Raw genomic sequence first — 19992 nt, 5'->3', positions numbered from 1 at the left:
CTCCACAGCAGCATCTTTCATATGTAATATATTGCTGCTGGACATTCTGTAGATGTTCAGCATGAATGGAGACCCCGCGATAGCCCTTTTGTTAAAACTGTAAAAGTATATATCTAAGTAATCTGGTTGATGTAGCGTCAGATTATACTTGGTCATTACAATCTATCTCCACTATCCTTATAGGAGTCTGTGTCATATTTCTATTGTATGGATGCGTACAGAAACTCCACAATATCATTATGCCATCTTTGGACAGAACATATACTATCCTTGGATCATAACCAGAAGACCAAGAAGGTATATTTTAGTTTCACGTACGACCCAAAAGTGACATCATTTTTTTTTTTTTTTTTGTTATTATTTAAATTTTTTTTTTTTTTTTTTGCATTGCGTCTTTGGTGATCAGGGGATCCTATTTATTAAAAAGGAGAGTAGAAGACGATAACATTAAATTAGCACATCTATATACTAATTTTATGTTCGTAGTATTCTATCCTCCTTTTTAATAAATAGGATCCCCCGATTGAATAGTTTATAATCTGGAAACCAAGACACACATACGTACGTTAAAGGTACTATGATACTAATATGCAGATCATCTGTAATAGTGTACATCGACTTATCAATTTCGAAATATTCTTAGTTAAATTTGATTGTTTTTTCTTTATTTCTAAACCTACTCTAAAAACCTACATCACATGACACAAGGAACTGGTCATCTGAGTTTAAATCTCATGAATATCCAATCAAATTTAATTCTGCACATTTTAATCAGAATGTAAAGTATGAAATATAAAAATTTTAAAAAAAAGTTTCCTTTTGTGGTTTGTCAATTTAGGCGTTTTTTTTAATTTTTAATTTAGAATATAAAAATATTTAATGTATAAAAGGTACATGGAATTAGCAACATTAGAATGCTAATTTTTTTTTTGTTTTTTTTTTTAATCTATATAATTGTTTTAAAAATTGGCCTCCAAATAAGAAAGGTATGGTTTATTTAAGCACATTATTATGTGAAATTTTGTTGATGGACAACAAAAGATGCTATCGGCTGTTAGAAAGCAAATGTTACTAAGATCCCCCCACCCCACCCAGGTTTGGAAATTAGTAGTAGACCATTTCCCACCTGCAGATTAAGAAATTCCTCTCAATTTTTTTTTTTTTGTGAGGGGGGGGGGGCATTGACAATTCACATTCTTGTATTACAAATATACTTTTGACACTAAAAAATGTTTTTCCAGTTGAAATTTATGTAAAATTTGAGGCTCAGATATCAGAACCGGCCTTCTATTTAATGTCCAATTCTTTTAGACGAGGTGGGGAGGGGGGGGGGTTCTTCAGATAGTGGTGAGATTATTTTTTCCCCCTATTTCAATACAATTAGATTCTGTTTTAAATTACCAATTCCAAATATTTAGCTATAGGGTTGTTGCTTTTTATTTTAATTTTTTGGATTGTCTTGGAAAATTTTCACACTCATAAACAAGGGTGTGTCGGGGGGGAGTGATCTATAGATTTTATTTTTATAGGTTGTTTAAAATTTATAAAAATTTATCATTTTTTTTTTTTATTAGTATCAGCAACAGAGCATTAAGTTTTATACAAAAGCAAGCAGCCAAATAAAAGAATTGTTTTTGACATAAGAAAATAAACTCATGTTTGGCCGATTCTAATTAATCACCCTAACACTACCCTCAGATGCCCCCCCCCCCTAGTAAGTTTCATACAATCCATCACTTTCATACAATCCACCACTTTCATACAATCACCACTTTCATATTCATACAATCACCACTTTGATACAATCACCACTTTGATATCAACACAAAATAATTTTAGGGTTTTGGGAAATATGTTACTTTCATCTATAGATGTAAATTGAGGTTTGTCATTGGAATGAAGAATTTACTGTTTTTTTTTTTTTAATTATTATTTTATGAGCCAAGGACAGTGGATTTAGAATCTCTCACAGTCTGTAATTTCCGACTATTTTCCTCTTTTATCAACAACAACAACTTTATTACTTTTTGTTTTGCAGCTCCAAAAGATATTGAATCCTATTATCAGGAAGTGGGCAGAGCTGGACGAGATGGACTGCCAAGTTCTTGTCATGTCTTTTTTACTTCCGCAGACTTCAATGTTTACAGGTTTGTAAATTTTTTTTTTCTAATTAGGTCAGTCATAAGTTTTGCAAGATTTGCATACATACGACTTTGTGATGCATATTTCATGTGAATTAAAAATGGAAAAAGGCAGACGTTTCACCCATTGTTTCATGGGCTTTTTCAAGAGCAAGAAAATAACTAAAAGTGGGCACATGAACCACTTTTTGCCATTTTTTTTGCTCTTGAAAAACCTGCGAAACCTATAGTTATTTAGTCTTCCTTTTTCCGTTTTTAATTCATACTGTCGGACTTATTTTATTGTTTTATTATCATATTGTTATGAGCTGAGAATAACTTTGTCCGGGCTAAGTCCCTTGTGCAGAATCCGTAATTCTACAGCATAGAAGTTTCTCTGTATATTGCTTGTAAAACATAAGACAAGAAAATAAAGGGATATGTTGGCCATAAGAGTTACAACCCTTTAGTGACACACTGTGGTTCTGATTAATCATTCTTATGGAATAACCAGTTGAAACACACTATGGGCCTTGTTTCCCGTTCGAGTAATGATCGGATACCTGCTGAATATGGTAGGCTCCTGAAAAGCACATGCAAATTGTCATTCTTTCCATTAGATGCCTAACTTTCAACGACCTGCAAATGCGTTGGTCGTTGGAGCTTTAACCTATTTTTCTTCTGTGTTATTACATATTCATCCAACAAGATGGTTATATCGAGCACAATTTCCTTTTTTTTTTTCATTAGACAGATGTATTATCAGGAACACAATTTTGGAAATATTCGATTAACATGAGTTGTTTCAATCTGTCAAAGCTTCCTTCCATAATCTTGGAATTGCATTACCGATTGAAACGTCCCTCTTTCAATTTGGTTAATTCTACATGTCTGTCCTTCTCTTTTCTTCAAGCTTTCAAACTTCTGTTGGTATGCTAGTTTATATACCTTTAGGATAACTGTTTTACAGTCTCCTAGTCCATACAGTCCTCCGCTGGAAGCACTGTGTACATTTTTTTACCTTCGCCACTTAAAGCTGTCTGCAAAAGCATTCTCTTGGTCATTTCATGTTACGGGCAGTTCTTTCAAAGTGTGCAAACTAATCATCTAATTCCTTCTTTATAAACTTTGGGATCAGCGATGCTTGTTTTCTCATTGAATGCCTGTTTGTCGTGCTGTACTCAATTTGCTCATCCTGATTTCTTGTTCAATCTGAGCTTTCGATCTCCATCTTAGCCATTATCCTAGCTTTTTCAAGTTCTACTTGATCTGCCATCATGGTTTTTTCTAACCTCTAATTCTAGTTTCTTCTGTATTTCCATTAGGTCGTCTTTCCTGAGCTTACACAACCTATCTAGGGATGGGTGTTTTATAAAATCTTCCATGTCCGTCATTTTACCTGGCGTGTTAATGCAAATCACCTGGGTATTTCAACAAGGATTGCTATCCAAGGGGTGAGCCTTCACTCTCGTGGTTGGCAACTGATCTCATGGCAAGTTCCCATATATGTTACGGGCCCGAGACTAACTTTGCTCGGGTGAAGTTCCCTCTGAAAAATCTGTATTTCTACTGCATAACCGCTTCTCTCTACATTTCTTGCAACACATTAATAATAAAAGACAGGAAAATAAATAGATATGTTGTAAGAGTTAAAACCATTTAGTGACATGCAGTTTGTGGTTTTGATCAGTCGTTGTCATGAAATAACAGATGGCAAAAGGCATTAAAAATTGTTGATTTATATATAAGAATATTTGGTAAATTTTTACTTTAGGTCCACCTCCACAATTTTCTTTAAAATGATGACTTTTATAAGTTTTCGACTATGCTGAATACGAAAATCACATTGAAATTTTGCAGTGATTAGTTATGGAGATAAAGAAAACTGTCATATGTACTGTATTCTTTGATGGCCATGTTCTTTTACGAGCGTGCACGCACCATAAACAAATCTACTTCTCTATGACTGACACTGTGCCACCTAGCGGAAACAAAATGCACTTTTTTTTTTTTAGACTCCCCCAACCCACCCCCCGCATATTTGAAAACTTATAAAAGTTGTCATTTAAAGAAATTTGTAAATGAACTAAAAGGCGAGAACATTCAAATTTAACACTCGCCTTTAAAATTACGACTTTTAATGGTTTTCAAGTATGCTGAAAACGAATATCGCATGTAGATGATTGTTTCTCCGTTCGTCGAAGCCTCTTAGAGCGATCACAAAACTTTGTTTGGAACTCCTCTCAATGCCTTCAAAAAGTTATATTTTACTCAAACAATTAAAGTTTTATCGATTTCGACCTCAATACCTTGGTCTACTATTGGGTCTTAGTTTTGTTACAAGTTATTGCAAACTTCCGAGCAGAAAGATGACCAGTCAACAACGAAACAGCTGAAAATGTCTAAAATTTCAATTACCATTTTGTGATCACACAAGTGGCTCAAAAAAAAAGAATATACCGTCCACACCACTGAAGTCAAACCTATTTTTCTGCAACCAACAATCCACAAATTTCTTAAAAATTGTAACTTCAATGGTTTTTGACTATGCTGAAGACGAAAATTTAATTTAAATTTTACAGAAGTAAGTAGTTTTCAAGATAGAAAGATCTGTATTATAGAATTTCTGATGCGCACAAGAATATCTGATACACGTGTGCTGTAAAGAAACCCATGTAAAACAAATTCACACACACCAAATGATTTTTCCGACTGAACAGTTACATCACTTCATTTAAAATATCACTGACACTTTTTCACATTTTTTTTTTTTTTTTTTTTATAAGAATTTAATTGTCTTTTTTTTTTCACTTATATTTCATTAAAAAAATCGCTGACATTTTAGCACGTTTTGTCATAAGAATTTCATATCTGGAGTCTGTGGAAAATTTAAATGTGATATTGGTTTTCAGCTTACCCAAAAACCAATAAAAGTTATTATTTTAAAGGTGAGTTTTGAGTTTGAATATTCTCTCCTTTTATTTATTTAGTAACAAATATCGTGAAAATAAGATAGGGAGCAGTCTTTATATCTTAAACTGACATTTTCTTGTTCAGTATAGTCGAAAACCTATAAAAGTCATCATTTAAAAGAAAATTGCCTAAGTGGACTGAATGTATGAGTGGATTTTTTTCTGCTGGCATAGCAGTTTTTTTTTTTTTTTTTTTTTTTTTTTTACAAAGGCATCACCACATTATCAAGGCCCAGAGGCCACTCAAGGATAAGGGTTAAAGAGTGTACAGTAGAAGTTGGTCAATATAGTAATCATTAGTAATGAAAATTTGGTAAATTTAATAACTTATATGGAACGGCTCATCAAGAACTTATTTACCTTAGACTTGAACACAACCATATTGTAGTCAGCCGGAAAGCAGGAAAACGGAAGACAATTCCACAGGCGTGCAGTTCTAAGAAAGAAGCTTTGTTCATGGAATCTATGTTTAGGTTTAGGCACAGATAAAGAGTGGGGGAAATTATTGATAGTGTTTACAGCTAGACGAGTGTTTCTTGTGAAAGTTTGGCGAGGGGGGGACCATAGATTGAAGCTCAGTTGAACACTTTCCGTGAAAATAACGATACATCAGAGACAAACTCGCAACATCTCTTCTGTGAGATAGAGGTTGTAAGGAGGAGAAAAGGACATCTCCTACGAGGCTACGAAGTCTATTTTGAACTCTATCAAGGCAGGACAAGTCCTTTCTAGCAGCTCCTGCCCAGATGTGGCAACAGTATTCCATCCTTGGACGTACCTGGCTCTTATATAGATAGAGAATAGCATCAGCAGTGAGATATCTACTGGATCGATAGAAAGATCCCACCATTTTTCCAGCGGCCTTGGCAACAGATTTGATATACGTGTTCCATTTAAGATCAGGAGTAATGGTCAAGCCCAGAAGCTTGTCAAAACTTGAGGCCTCCTGAAGACGAGAGCCATTCATTTCAATTGATGACAAATGTGGATTAAAATGTTGATGATGTAAAGAGAGAAGCTTGGTTTTAGATGCATTAAAAGTAACCAGCCACTCCTTTCCCCATTGTACTACATGCTCAAGATCAGAGGAGAGAGAATTGGAGAGTACTTGCTCGTTTACTGTCTTAGATGTGGTACCATAAATGGTAGTGTCGTCAGCATAAATGTCTACAAATGATGTAAGGATATGATTTGGAAGATCATTAATGTAGATCAGGAAAAGAGTTGGGCCCAGGATGGATCCCTGAGGGACACCGGCATTAATACTGTGAGCTTCTGATTTTTGCCCCTCAACTACTACTCTTATGAACCTATCAGAAAGAAATGATTTAATAATTGAGAAGACTTTTCCAGCTATACCATAGCTAGCGATCTTATGAAGTAAACCTTTATGCCATACCCTATCAAAGGCTTTAGATATGTCAAGAGCAATTGCCCTAGAAAGCAGTTGTAGAGAAGTAGATCTTTTTATGGCGTGTGTATGCATGCGCATAAAAAACATGGCTGCCAAAGAATACAGTGCATAAGACAGTTTTTTATATCTCGATAAGTACTTGTCTTTGCAAAATTTTAATGTGATTTTCATATTTAGCATAGTCGAAAACCTATGAAAGTTATTTTAAAGAAAATTGTGGAGGTAGACCTAAAGTTAAAAAAAAAAAAAATGGCGAATATTTTTATTACAAGGTTCGATCTTCCAAAAACAATCGTCATACAATACTCAATGGGCCAAAAGGGAGCGAACACAGAAAAAAAAAAATTTTTTTTTTTCTTTGCTAATATTATGAGAAAGGATTTGTTGTCCAAAAATAGGAAGAACATTTAAATACAAGTGTCATATAAACTTAGGTTGGCTGTCCACCAGGGATGGAGCGGGATTGGGTGAGAAAGGAGGGTGATAGAAAACGACAAAGTACTTAGCTGGTTGATACCTGCAGTATCCAGATAAAATAAAATGTCTAAAAGAAGCAACGTTTCCAATTCCAAAGTTTTCCAAGAATTTGGTGCCAAACAATACATTTTAAGGTATAATCAAATCTTTTACTTCGCATTCCTTCCAATGGGATTGGCATTGTTCCTCTCTGGCAAATATTTCTTCTGTGCGATGCAGCACTATCTTTTGCATCATATTTTGTCATGACGATTTCATAATTCTTCATCATCTATATACATATATGTTTATATGCATCTTCGAAACCAATCATAATTCCTAAGTAACCAGGCATAGTCTTGTTACTATAAACGGATGGTACTGTTAAGAATTTGGTTTACAAGACAAATGCATATAATGCATGATGGTTAACTTTTATAATTAACCATCATGCATTATATGATTAAATAGGATTAAAATTGTAGATGGGAACCGACGTCAACAAAAAAAAAATAACCATGTAAGTATATTTTTGTTCAACACACAGAGACACGTCTGCTTTTGTTTACATTCTCAGATGAAGAGAGAGAAAATACGCATAATCACAACTTAAGTTAAGTAACGAGATAAACAAAGGGAAGTAATTTACTCAAAATTAAGTTACTCAAAATCTTTGTCATTAAAAAATAAGCGGGAATCTGAAGCTGTCAAAAGGGAGACAACTCTTACAAGCCTCAGTATTAAAACATGATCTCAGTCAAAATCTCTGTCAACATTGATAAATTGCAACAATGCATTGTCGTATGGATGAAATAGAGTAACTGATCCAGGGGAAGAAAAACTTGGTTATAGTCAAGATTGTCTGCTCTTCTTTTTAACTTCTGGTTTCTGCTGTCCATTTGACTAGATAATTAGACATGATCAAGCGGTCAAAAAAGCCATTCTTGAAACGGGGAAAATCGAGGCTTTTACATTATCTGAGAGGAAGATAATGATCAATCAAAAGATACCATATCTTGCTTGTCACCGTCATCCCGTCTGCGTAACATAAACCAGAAGTCAAAAGAGCATTGGAATCCTTTGAGATGAGTAATTTGTATATTTATTTATTTATTTGTATATTTATTTATTTATTTGTTTGTTTATTTGTTTGTATATTTATTAATTTGTTTATTTGTATATTTATTTATTCATTTGTTTGTTTATTTGTATATTTATTTATTCATTTGTTTATTTATTTATTTGTATATTTATTTATTTGTTTGTTTATTTGTATATTTATTTATTTGTATGTTTATTTATTTGTTTGTTTGTTTATTTGTTTGTTTATTTGTATGTTTATTTATTTGTATGTATATTTATTTATTTTTTTTTTACATGGGGATAAGGGTTATTTTGTGTACAATAATCAATGGGATAATATTGTAGTAATAGTTGGTATTTGAGATTTGATAAAGTGGCTTACTTAAGGGGGCGATTAATCAGGAATTTGTGTATGTTGGACTTGAAGACGTCCAAATTGTAGCCAGGTGGGAAACAGGCAAACGGGATAGAATGCCCCAGGCGTGCACTTCTCAGAAAAAAGCTATGTTCATGGAATCTACCTTTTGATTTAGGCACAGATAAAGTGTGGGGGAAATTACTGACAGTGGTTTTAGCTAGACGGGTGTTTATCATGAAGGATTGGCGAGGGAGGGGACCAGAGATTGGAGTTCGGACGAGCACTTGCTATGGAAATAACGATAAAACAAAGTCAGGCTCGCAACGTCTCTTCTGTGGAAGAGAGGTTGCAGGGAAGAGAAGAGAGTATCCCCCACTAAGCCACGAAGTCTATTTTGTACTTTGTCAAGGCAGGATAGGCTGGTTTTTGAAGCTCCAGACCAGATGTGTTCGACGTCCATCTTTGGACGTACTTGGCTTTTATAGAGATAAAGAATTGCATCAGTAGTGAGATATCTTCTGGAGCGGTAGAAGGATCCCACCATTTTCCCAGCGGCCCGGGCAACAGACTTGATATACGTGTTCCATTTCAGATCAGGAGTAAAGGTGAAACCCTGGAGCTTGTCAAAAGATGAAGCCTCCCCAAGACGAGAGCCATCCATTTCAATTGATGCTAGATGAGGAACAGCGCGTTGATGATGTAAAGTTAGGAGCTTGGTTTTAGATGCAATAAAAGTAACCAGCCATCTCTTCCTCCACTGAACCACGCGCTCAAGATCAGAGGAGAGGGAATCAGGGAGAGCTTTGTCATTTACAGCCTTTGATGTGTTGCCGTAGATGGTTGTGTCATCAGCATAGATGTCAACGAATGATTTAAGTTGTTTTGGGAGATCATTGATGTAGATCAGGAAGAGAATTGGGCCCAGGATAGACCCCTGAAGGACTCCAGCATTAATACTGTGGGCCTCTGATTGCTGCCCATCAATTACTACTCTTATGAACCTATCAGAGAGAAATGATTTAATTATTGAGAAAACATTACCAGTGATACCGTAGCTGGAAATCTTGTGAAGTAGGCCCTTCTGCCAAACCTTATCGAAGGCGTTTGATATGTCAAGAGCAATTGCCCTAGAAAGGAAGACTTTGTCGAGAGATTCACTAATCCTATAGGATATAACTATTAGCCTATCAGCTGTAGATCTAGCAGAACGGAAACCATATTGCATGTCACTAAGGAGGTTATTTCTGCTGAGGTGGTTGACTACTACTTTATTTAATATGGATTCCAGTAACTTACTTATGACACACAAGAGACTTATTGGTCTGTACTGAGAGGGAGATGACTTATCACCTGAGTTCTTAAATACAAGGCATACTGACGAGGTTTTCCAGGGTGTTGGAAAGCACTTCTCCTTATGGCAACGCTTAAACAGTTTTGTAAGTATGAGGGCAAGTTCTGGTCGAAGCTTTTTCAACACTATAATTGGAATGCCGTCTGGGCCAATTCTTGATTAGCTTGGCGACCTCATGCACAGATATTTGTATGTTGGATAGTGTGTTGTCGTCTGTTGTAGGAGGAAATACGGGGAGTTGATGGCCTTCGTCGCAGAGGGTAGAGTTAGTTGCAAAGTTCTTGCCAAATAGTTTGGCCTTGTCTGATGCTGACGAGATGACCTCAGGTCCATTGATGATAGTTGGGATAGAATGCACGCTTCTGTTTAAGATCCTGTTTACTATTTGCCAAAACTGGTGGGAACCAAGCAACTGATCAGCTACTTTGGATTTAACAGACTGAGCATATAGCTCTCTTGCATGTCTTATTACTCTTTTACAGTGGTTTCTGGCAGTCCTGAAGGCAGATTTTGTCTCAGTACATCTATTACGTTGGGAGCTATGGAAAAAGTGATTTCTGTGCGCAATGGCAGCAGCACATTCTGGAGAGAACCATGGCTGGCTATTAGGTTTTTGTTGGAATTTTTTGGAGTGTATGAATCGGTCTATGCCTACAATTAACCATTCGGTCAGGTCTGATAATATGGAGGATACATTCTTTTTAAACATGGAATGCAAAGGTAGATCAGATATGAATGTACGGAAGCCATAGAGTATCGATATACAGTACGGTGGAGAGGTACATCTGAAGACTTATTGTATTTAATTTTTATCTTAACTGATACAACTGTGTGATCGGAGGATCCCAGGAGAGATAGAACGGAACATGAACATAGCTCAGGGGAAGTTGTGAGAAAAAAGTCTAGAAGGCTTGCATACTGACCAGTAGTATCAGGCACATGGGTGGGTTCGTGAACAATCTGAGTGAGGTCATAGGCAATGGCAAAATCATGACAGAACCTCCCCTCATCATCTGTCTTATTTGAGTGGGTCAGCCCTTCCACATTATGGACATTGAAATCACCACAAATGTGAATGGTAGCCGAAGAATGAGCAGACAGGATGGGGTTAATTTTCTCAGATATACTCTTAAGGACAGTAACCCCGCTGGTATGGGGGCGATAGAGGGCAAATATGAATGCGGTGGTGTAAGCAAGTGCAACCCGGAAGCACATATAAGGTAAATTAGGGTCTCCTCTGGAGATATCTCTACAACGGGAAGCCATCTTTAATGTAGGCGCATATTCCATGTCCATGGCGATCTTGGGGGTCAGATTTAGATATTAAGTTAGAGTATCCTTTTATTATGAACTCATCTAGGGAAGTGGTCGACCCTATGCCAGTTTCGCTTAGAAAGAGTAAGTCCGGTTTCATCTCCTGTAGTTGGGTTTCAACCTCTGGAAGGTTGGAACGTAGACCCCTGATGTTGGAGAAGGAGACATGGTAGTAGAGGTCTACGTTGGAGGATGGGGTTCTAGGTTTATTTGCGTGTTTTTTTTAGATATATCATGTTAAGTTTTTGGGGTTTATGGAACAGGTCGACAGACTTGGTTAGAGTAGGACAGAGGGGGAAAGTAAGAGAGAGTGAGAGGAAATTTTTTTTTTTTTTTTTTTTTTGTAGCCATGATAAGTTAAAGCCGTAACAATTACCCACTAGTATGGCATCGAGAGGCCCCACCAGAAACTACTGCATGGTCCAGACTCCATTCACCAAATGGCAATACAGCAGCCCCAGTACTTTACACCTGCTGATAGGACAGCCTCCTTAGTGGTTAACCAAGGTTCGGGTCCTTGACTATCAGGCGGGTAACGTCAGCCCAGATGAAACATTTACCTCCAGCACCCTTACTAGTGACGTGGCCACAAGGATAGAGATAGAAACAGAAAAAATTTTCATCTCAGGCTACTGTTCACGAAGTATTACCGACCTGGAAAGCAGCTTTTTCTTCACCCTTTGTCAGAAAAATCACTCATTGGAAATGAGGACTGAGGGACAAAAAAGGAGAAGCGAGTTACTTGAGCTGCCGATAACACAACCACGGTGTATTATCTACTCTCCATTTTATTTATTTGTATTATCTACTCTCCATCTTATTTCTTTGTTTATTTATTTCTTTGTATATTTTATTTATTTATTGTATATTTATTTTATATAGTTATTTATTTATATATTTATTTGCGGACTTTTATTCTCACCTACATAGTTATTGTTTCACCACGTTTCGACCGACTATTCCTCTGGCCTTCTTCAGGTGGTTAGTGGCGATGGGATAGAAATGCTGAGTTGCTTAACTGTATCCTAAATAATTACTTCCTTCTATAGTTGTTGTTGCCTCACCACGTTAGGGCCAACTTTGGGGCCTGTGGCGCAATGGATAGAGGCATTGAATCTACGGTTCCAGGCGCACATTGTCTGAAGATAGCCATCCTACCCAAAGCAGGCCAGAGGATTAGTTGGCCAAAACATGGTGATACAACAACAATTATGGAAGACAGTAATTACTGAGGATACAGTTAAGACTCAGCATTTCTATCCCATCGCAGTTAACCACTTGAAGAAGGCCAGAGGACTAGTTGGCCAAAATGTTGTGAAATAAAAACAACTATGGAAATAAGGATAATAGTCCACAAATAAATAAATTTTTATTATAATCAAAAACTTTTGAAGTACATTGCAATCAGGTAGCCTTTTGTCCTTGTACAGTCATCGCTAAGTTGTTGAGGAGAGTGTATCATGTTTTTGATGATTCAGTAAAAACCAATAACTCCGGAAGAATGTATGGAAGAACTATTTTTTTATTTATTTTTTTTTTTTTCACAAAATGAAAATTTGATAATGCTTTATAAATTTTTTCTTTTTTCTCTGTTTTTGTAGATTTTTGATTAAAGATATAAAAAATGGCACCTTTCGACAGCATAAACTCATGATGATATCTCGTATGCAAAATTACTTGGGCACTACTTCTTGTCGGCGTAGGTAAGAAAAGTTTGTGCTCAAATTGTTTCATTATTGTGCTTGATGTGCTGTTTAACAAAAAAAAAACGGTCAATCATTATTAAATCTATAATTAAAAATTTCAGTGCTTGTTAAAATGTAGTCAACAAATCGATTTTTTAAATATATCGTTTTAAGCAAAAAATAATATTATGTACTTAATTGTCACGTCGAAAATAGTAATATATCCAAAAATTATGAAAATTCATTGAAAAGTCTATCGCTATAAACAACAAATGTTGCAGCCGTGAACAAGTAATCTAAAATATTCGTTTCGGAGTTATGTCCCCTGCATGTAGACTCCTACTGTCTTAAGAAAAATGCGATTTTTACCCAATTTTCTGTAAAAATTACTTTTAATTATAAATAACTTTTTACTTGATGATTTTTTTTGTAATTTTTGGATATATTACTATTTTCTGCATGAAAAAATAGTAATATTGTTTTTGCTTAAAACGACATATTTTTAAAAAATCGATTTGTTGACTGTATCTTAACAAACACCAAAATTTCTTTCATTAACTTTTTTACATTAATTGAAGTTTTACAGTTCAGACTTATTTTGTATCTTTTTAGTTTTCGTAATTAAATCAAACTTGTGTGCATGACTAATACTTCATCTTTATTTATGAAAAGACTTCATCGGCATGAAATCTGGTTTTAATTGCCAAGTATAAAGATGCATCTCAAATATACGAGTTACATATGTGCATATGTTTATTTATTTGTATGTATAGGATACCTTCCTAAACTAATTAACTGATCATTATGAATTTTGGAACACATCTATGAGTTGTATGGATGCGTAATATGGGTTATATTTAGTTTTATGCAAAGAGGAAGTGGAAGCTCTAAATAGAAGTTCAGACGACTCCAATTTTTATAAAATTTGAACACTAGTTATTAATTAATAAATATTCCACAAATTTAAGGTTCTTTGAGGTATTTTAAAGAGATTTTAACATGTGTAATATGGCACACCCTCCCATTTAAAAATTAAAATATTTCAGATTTGCATGAACTTGATTCATAATCATTAGTTACACATGTGTTAATATGTAGACATTTGAACCCAACATGTTGTAAACTCGGTTGCAAAATAGACAAAAAATAGGACAGAACTTCAACTCCTGTTTCAGGTTATAAGAAAAATACCTTTATTCCTCATTCTCCTGCCACGTGTGACTTCTCGCTATGGCTGTGACATCACCCACATCTTTAACGTGATCGTCTTCTCTAACGTGTTCCTTTTTATAGCCCTTTTCTTTTTCCTTATTGTGATGTCATGTAGCACATGGCTCAGTATTTGTATATAGCCACGGTTTGTGTGTCCGTACTCTGTTATAATTAGACACAAATTAAGAATTAATTTTACCCATCCTGGGACGGGTATTCTTTTAGTATATGTAAACCAGGGTTCACACCGTTTTGAAAAGACCTTGAATTTTGAGCTCTGCCTTGAAAAGGCATTATTTCTAATATTACTTTGAAAATACGAGAAATGTCTGGAAAAGGGTTTGAAAATCGTATTCTGTATATTCAATAAAAATTTGTATCAGAATATTAAAAATAAAATAAAAATAAATATGATTAAAATATTTTTTAAATATTAAAAATAAGATTGAAATATGATTAAAATATTTTTTAAATATTAAAAATAAGATTGAAATATGATTAAAATATTTTTTAAATATTAAAAATGAAATCCAAATAAATATGATTAAAATATTTTTTAAATATTAAAAATGAAATCCAAATAAATATGATTAAAATATTTTTTAAATATTAAAAATAAGATTGAAATAAATATAATTATTATTAAATTGAATTTCTTTTTAAAATTCTTAATGCTGCAATATTTTAAGTCATAAATTTATTATATTTTTTAATAGAATATCTTGTCCTTTTTCTTTTCCAGTTTTAACAACTAGTCCTTTTACTTTTCTAAGCTTAATCTTAACCATATTACTTTTCATGCTCGCATTTTTCTTTGTAATATAGTATATTGTTACAATATTTTTGGTATAACAAATATTTTGATGATTATTTTGTCATTTATTCTTCACAGTTCATCAGCGATGTTTTCCAAAAAAAGGGAAAGAATTGCTGTTTTCTTTGTCAGAATCTATACATATAACATTTATCATTGGTTAGTTTTTAACCTTGAAGTAGTATTTTTTAGTTCCTTACATCAATTAATTTCATGCCTTGAAGTGATTTCCATTAAAAAAAAATGACTTCCATGAATTGCAGATCTACTTCTTAGCTGACTAAGCATTTAAAAAAATATCAGTGCATTTTGAAAGCAATTTGGACTGGTTCATTTACCACTAGATACCACTCCCTCTTAGATAGGGCCCAAAAAGAGTCTCTCCAATCTAATAGATTTCGCACTGTCAACCAAGCTCCAGCTCTTGTCCCATCACTGCAATGTTGCATCTTTGTGCCTGCTTACAAGTACTTTAACAGGTTTGCAAGTACCTGTTCTCTCATGAATTCAAAGCACGAGTACCCTTTTGATATATATATATATATATATATATATATGTATAACTAACTTACGGAGCAAGAAATCCCACCTTTTCGTTGTTGAGGTCCCTAGACACTGGAAAGACTTCTACTTACTAATTTTTTCCCTCGGACTGCTAGACTTTGGAATTCCCTCCCTGTTTCCTGCTTCCTCATCTATACTAACGTGCATGAGTTTAAATGTAATGTGGAGACATGTCGTTGCTCAGTTCTGTACATTGTGTGTGCCCCTATAGACATGGTGTCAAATTGCCCCTTATGTCCAAGTGACAATATGTCTTGTGTTGGGGTGAATAAGAATTTAAAAAAAAAAAAAGAAAAGAATTTACTGTGGAAAAAAAATTAAAACCTCTGCTGTAACTAACTACTACACTCTTCAATTTTTTTTGTGTTTGTGGAATATCTATTTTATCAGGTGCATTTATGTTTTTGTTTTCAGGGTGTTGCTGTCACATTTTGAAAAAGATTTACAACTGATTGGTGGCTCTGAAAACTGCTGCGATAACTGTCGAAAAAAGTTAGTTTTCTTTTTTATCATCTTTCATAATAGATTTTGACCCCAAACTCATCAAAGAGTAGCTGCACAAAAATATAAAAGACAAATAAAACTCATGTGCAGGGCTAATATTTTGTCTTTATTTATCAAGACTTCTTCAGAGTGGGATCTGGTTTAGATTAAAAATACAAAAATTCCTACTATGCTATATATAGTCTTGGAAGTTTTTTAACCTTTAAAACTATATAAAAAAAGCTTATTTAATTTTTATATTTTTTATCAGTAAACTATTTAGTCAGTAAGTCATTTAATCACCTGCAATCAATACATCAACTTGTTCTCTCAAATTCACTATAGTCCTAATGTTAATTTAAGGAATCCTCAGTTGTTTACCATGAAACACTGTTTCGGGGATTTAAAAACAAAATAGTATATTAAATCATGGCTCCTCAGCAGTGTTTATCAAACACCACCTCAAAAAATCTTTTTACAATTTTTTATTTTATATATATATATATATCTTTGCAATGAGAAAATGGCAGTTTGTGAGTTGTATGAATCATGTAAGTTGTTCAAAATGGTGTTTTTTTTTCCTATGTTTTTTAAAGTGACCATCTGATGAGTAAGTGACTAAAAATGCAGCAAAGACATAATTTTGCAGACTTGTTATTTACAAAAAAAACAATATTGTAATGATTAGCCTTTAAAAAGTAATAAATTACCAAATAAGAAAACTTGATCTTTGGAATTTTGAGAGCTATTATATTACACTATATATATACACACATATCTCTCTCTCTCTCTCTCTCTCTCTCTATATATATATATATATATATATATATATATATATATATATATATATATATATTAGTGTTGCAATGATGAATTGGAATCTGAATTGAGAATCAGAAAAATTGAAACTCTTTGGGGTATCGGTATCAGAAAAACTTTTGGGCGAATTTCTGATTCCCAAAACAATTCTTTTACTCATTTGTCTCTCTTTTATTTTGTTTACTAGCGAGGGGTACCCAGCGTGGCCTGGGTGTTTGTACGTGTGTATGTTGGGGGTGGTGGTGATCAAAACAACCCTGTTTTAAAAAAAAACGTTGGCCAGGTGTTTGAAGAAGAAAAAAAAAGTTTTAGTAGGAAAGTAGGCTTGAACCCCGAACCTTTGACGTGGAGGTGGAAACGAAATGGGAAAAAACCATCTCGGCCACAAGAGAAGAGGAATAAAAAGCATCTTAATTTAACGTTTATAAAATGAAATTGACAGGTGTGAGAAACTCAAGCCACGTGATGTTTGACCTTGAAACATGACGCAGCTGCAAGCCACTTTTCGCTTGTTTTATACTGAAAAGCAAAAGAAACACGTGGTGATCGAAATATCTGGAAAAAATAGCGCGTGAAAGTCGGGCAAATTAAATACACACTCGGCCCCCGTTCTTAAGTCGTAGATATTATCATTTAGACGTGATATAAAAAGTTTTAAGAAGAAACGAACCGAGCGAGAAGGCCGACGAAAAAAAGCCTTTTGCAGACATACACAAAAAGTGAACATACATACAAACATTTTTGCTTTTATGTATATAGATTGCTGGTACAAGTGAAAAGTATTTCTGAATTTATCAAGGTTGTGATGCATATAAGAAGTCAAATTAAAAAGAAAGTTATATCAAATATGTCTCATGTTGGATTGTCTTGATAGAGAGACTGAAGACACTCGAGAATGGTGTCTGCTACCAATAAAATCAAACTCTATAGATCATCTCCACAATAGTATATTTACATTTGGGAAAATATATGCACATATTACATGGGCTTAAAGTTTAAAATAAAACAACAACTCTATAACTAAATATTTAGAGTTAAAAAAAATCAGAATCGGGAATTCAAAAGAGAATCAATAATTGTATCGGAATCTGGAAAAAAATATTGTAATTGTCGCATCATTAATTAATCTAGAGAATATATTTTTGATTATGTATTATTTCTGATATATTTATTAATAAATAAAATTTCTTTCTTATGCATTAGAATTGACTCTGCCCGCAGACTCCAAAACAATGATAATGAGATAGAAAATAACATCACAGATGATCAACCTGTGGATTATACGAAAGAAGTTCGTATATTACTGGAAGCAATCCAGGTAAGTATTATGTTATCTGAGTTGGGGGTAGAGGTGTAGTGAAACTTGACAAAAACTTGTTATCTCCCACATACAAAAGATATATATTTTCCAGCAGCTAGGAACAAAGTATCGTCTGTTCTGATATTACATTTCATCTTTTCTATCCTTGGTCAGTGAAGGAGAAATCCTTGTTAATTGAGACAGTTTTAACTTTTGTACTGATCCAGATTGCCCCCCCCCCTTTTTTTTTATTAAGATAGATTTTACCTACATTAAAGATCAACTTTATTCTGAATTTTTGAGATATGGATTGATGATATAATTTGGATTATTTGGACTATTGTTCTCATTTTGGAAATTATGCCTACAATATTTTAGCCAAAGTAACCTCCGACCTTCTTCAGGTGTATCTTATCAAACTCTGGAATCTGTAAGGAATTTTGAATGGAACTCTATTTAATCCATGAGGTAGCATATTATTGTTCCATCAGCCATGACTGGGTAGAAATCTGAAGTGATACTATTCTTAATATTACCTGTACAAAGGATTGAACCTTTAATCCTCAGAAGACTGTCACTTAAAATTGATTATACTTGGCACTTTATTCATTGTGCCATGTCTTTAGTCAAACTGTGGATTCTATATAGAATTTCAAACTGAAAGTTTTGCTTAGAAGTCCGCATAGATTCCTGAATTTGTGTCTGAAGAAGGTCGGGAGTTACATCGGCCGCAAAATTGTGAACATACAACGAAAATGAGAATAGTAAGCAGAATAATACAGATTATTACCCTTATCTAAAAAAAAAAACAATCCAAAACAATCTGTCAGCCATAACCAGGTAGAAGTTTTAAGCAATTCGCAATTGTATTCTTAGTATTGCCTGCACTATGCATTGAAACTTAAAACTGAATATTATTTGATACTTTATCCATTAAGGTAAGAGTCCTTGCAGAGTAAAGTCGGAAGTTTCATTGGTCGAAATGTGAGAATAGCACTTTAGATGAGAACAGTAGTCCAAAAAATACAATTTTGTAATGTTTTTATTTTCTCTCTTACTCCAGTCACTTCACGGCGGTTTTGGTCTACGGAATTACACTCTCTTCCTCATGGGTTCATCGGACAAGAAAATCCAACAGTTCTCTTCTCTTGATGGTTATGGATCTGGCAAGTAAGTCAAGTTTTAATTTCTGATTTTGTTAGCAATCCTTTTTAAAACATTTATGATCGTAGACATTTATGCTGATAACACTACTATATATGGGAGCACATCTAAGATCGTAAACGACCAAGTTCTCTCCGATTCTCTCTCCTCTGATCTTGAGCACGTGGTACAATGGGGAAAGGAGTGGTTGGTTACTTTTAATGCATCTAAAACTAAACTTCTAGCTTTACACCATCAACGTTCTGATCCCCATCTGGCATCAATTAAAATGAATGGTTCTCGCCTTGGTAAGGCCTCATGTTTTGACAAGCTTCTGAGCTTGATCTTTACTCCTGATCTGAAATGGAACACGTACATTAAATCTGTTGCCAAGGCTGCTGGAAAAATAGTAGGATCCTTCTATCGATCCAGTAGATATCTTACTGCTGATGCAATTCTCTATCTATATAAGAGCCAGGTATGTCCAAGGATGGAGTACTGTTGCCACATTTGGGCAGGAGCTGCTAGAAAGGACTTGTCCTGCCTTGATAGAGTTCAAAATAGACTTTGTAGCCTTGTGGGAGATGTCCTTTTCTCTTCTCTGCAACTTCTGTCTCACAGAAGAGATGTTGCGAGTTTGTCTCTGCTTTATCGTTATTTTCATGGCAAGTGCTCGACTGAGCTTCAATCTATGGTCCCCCCTCGCCAAACTTTCACAAGAAACACTCGTTTAGCTGAAGACACTATCAATAATTCCCCCCACTTGTTATCTGTGCCTAAACATAAACGTAGAACTGCACGCCTGTAGAACTGTCTTCCGTTCTCCTGCTTTCCAGCTGACTACTATCTTGTTGTCTTCAAGTCCAACATAAACAAGTTCTTGATGAGCTGTTCCATTTAGTTA

The 19992-nt window shown here is 34.5% G+C and overlaps 1 protein-coding gene across 1 annotated transcript in view; it reads left to right on the top strand.

Annotated features, from left to right (window-relative positions):
• LOC145291243 (bifunctional 3'-5' exonuclease/ATP-dependent helicase WRN-like) overlaps nt 1–19992 on the top strand; it is a 110101-nt gene that overhangs the window by 68732 nt on the left and 21377 nt on the right. The window contains exons 15-19 of the mRNA XM_080136849.1: nt 2039–2147; nt 12670–12771; nt 15758–15835; nt 17849–17963; nt 19009–19115. Of these exons, the coding sequence (XP_079992975.1) occupies nt 2039–2147; nt 12670–12771; nt 15758–15835; nt 17849–17963; nt 19009–19115 (511 nt within the window). The remainder of the gene's footprint in view (nt 1–2038; nt 2148–12669; nt 12772–15757; nt 15836–17848; nt 17964–19008; nt 19116–19992) is intronic.

Source organism: Euprymna scolopes, chromosome 12 (genome assembly GCF_053919585.1).
Source record: "Euprymna scolopes isolate OS-2025 chromosome 12, ASM5391958v1, whole genome shotgun sequence".
NCBI classification, from domain to species: Eukaryota; Metazoa; Mollusca; class Cephalopoda; order Sepiida; family Sepiolidae; genus Euprymna; species Euprymna scolopes.
This window is presented reverse-complemented; position numbering and strand designations above follow the sequence as displayed.